This window comes from Nicotiana tabacum, chromosome 8 (assembly GCF_000715075.1).
Source record: "Nicotiana tabacum cultivar K326 chromosome 8, ASM71507v2, whole genome shotgun sequence".
NCBI classification, from domain to species: domain Eukaryota; kingdom Viridiplantae; phylum Streptophyta; class Magnoliopsida; order Solanales; family Solanaceae; genus Nicotiana; species Nicotiana tabacum.
The window spans coordinates 122,823,852-122,826,038 of record NC_134087.1 but is presented as its reverse complement, the minus strand read 5'-3'; the positions used below and the strand labels follow the sequence as shown (position 1 = coordinate 122,826,038).

The 2,187-nt window shown below is 36.4% G+C and overlaps 1 protein-coding gene across 1 annotated transcript; it reads right to left on the bottom strand.

Annotated features, from left to right (window-relative positions):
* Positions 1 to 292: 292 nt before the first annotated feature.
* On the bottom strand, positions 293 to 979 carry LOC142163285 (protein FAR-RED IMPAIRED RESPONSE 1-like). Its single transcript, XM_075220556.1, has one exon. The coding sequence runs from the start codon at positions 977 to 979 to the stop codon at positions 293 to 295; it is 687 nt and encodes a 228-aa protein (XP_075076657.1).
* Between the last annotated feature and the right edge of the window lie 1,208 nt (positions 980 to 2,187).

The window sequence follows — 2,187 nt, the reverse complement described above, 5'->3', positions numbered from 1 at the left end:
TCCATCTAAGTTATATTTTGCAATATAATCAGTCCATCTTCTCTCAAACTCAGCAACGTTAATGCTATCAAGGACTAAAGCCTTAAATTATGCCTTTGCAATATTACCATCAAGAACTCCACTTAACTTCGTAGGCAACTTTGCGAATATATGGCATATACAATATCTATGTACCGTATTTGTCATAAATGCATTGATGGCAGCCTTAATACTATCACATTGGTCAGTCATAATAGCTAATGGACGAACATTGTTAGCCCAAGCCATGTAGAGAGCACCATTTTGTAACTTGTTATATCCTCACTAGACAAGAGCACATCCCAAAAATATGGATATGCTGATTGACACCAACAAATGAAGCAAATGGAATATTGTATCTATTCACAAGGTATGTGGTATCAAGACATATTACATCATAGAACTCCCCATATGCAACCTTAGAGTGTGAATGAACCCATATGACATTACAAAGTCGACCAAAACTATCCACATCTACGGAGTAGTAAAGTTCTCTATCTTTTTGTTGCATGTCACTGAAGAACTTGAGTAATGATTGTGCATCCCCTTCTTGCAATTGAAGCTTTCTACTCTTCAAAATATAATTTATACAGTCCTTTGGTGTACAACCCAGATTTTCGGGGCCACCAGCAAGTACTTCAGCGACTCTTATATTTTTTGAGGATCTTAAGCCAGCAATATCTTTGGCTACAAGAGTTCTCTTAAGAGACTTACTAAGCGATCTGTGTCCAGCCATTAATTGCAATAGTGCTGGTTCCAATTGATGATTATGTTTTTTAACCACCTTTAAAACACGCCATGAACCATTCTCCTCCAAAATTCCATTTATTCTAGCACGACAGTTCCTCCTCTTGGTAACATGCTTATTCCTTGGTTTCCTAGACCTATCACAACCATATTGCACATACCTAACAATATCACCATTTTTTTGTTTGATATTCTTTTGACAATGCAAAACCATGATAATCTTGCATGTTCTTTGTAAAAATCAAACATAACATCCTTATTACTGAACCGCATCCCAGTAATTGGACCAATTACTAGATCTTCTTCATTGAACTCATTAGACATTTCCCTGTCCTCTCAGCCTTCTCCCTCTTCCTCTAAATAATGGTGGTCGTCGTCGTCGTCGTCATCATCATCATCATCATCATCATCATCATCATCATCATCAATGTTGACCGACTCATCTTTATTCATCAAACTGTCGTCCGAATTCAACCCCAATGATATGTGTAATGCGTTCCTTATTTGCTACGACCTAGTTTTAAGGTTGTTATTTGAGTTTAATGGCTCCAAACTAGTTTCTAGGTTAGCATTCATGTTTAGGTTCGGGAAAAGGGTGGTGAATTATGTGTTTAATGAAAGATCTCTAACATAAGTGTATGGTATAACAAGGTATACCGTATAAATGAAAAAAATAATATTATGTATACATACTAGAATTTTGATCTTCCCATCGTATAAACTGTATTTAAAAAAAAATACATAATATTATAGGTATACATATACGAAGGCTTTTGATCTTCCCAAGTATGATAGAATGATGATTTATGGGATCAACGTTTTGGGATAATGAATAGTTATTAACTTATTTTAATCGGGAATATTTTGGAGGGAAAAAATGGCTATTAAGACAAATATGAAATGAAGGGCTTTAATGGTATTTCACCAGTATGGCCATCATTGGGCCATGGTGAGTTTGGCCAAATAGTAATACTTTATTGCTATTGGTTTTTTCATTCTTTAATTATAAAGATGCTTGTTTGAGTTTCCGGAGATCGAGTGGAAAATCAGTTATCCATGTTGATGAAATTCATAATGCCTCAATTATGAATAAGCTCCACCACAAAATTAGGTACACATGTTCGTGTTAACTCTTCATCGATGAGAATTACTGAAGAAATGCCCTCAGTTAACAGGCATTATGTCACAACCTTAGTCAAATAAAGGTGTTTACTGGACGGGTTAGATCGGGCTGGGCATAGGAAAAATAGCCCGTCCAGTTACTGGGGCGGGTTGGTTAGTGGGCTGGGATATTTCGGGTTTTGTTGGGCCCGTCCAGGTTCGAGCTTATTGGATCCGGACCGGGCCGGGTTAATTTTTTTCTTTTGGGTGTATTATGTTTTCTTGTTCAATGTAATTGATACTTAAATGTTTGCAAACTTT

What these genes read in the sequence shown, in the direction of transcription:
- LOC142163285 (XM_075220556.1), bottom strand. Translation starts at nt 979, where the DNA reads ATGGTTTTGCATTGTCAAAAGAATATCAAACAAAAAAATGGTGATATT.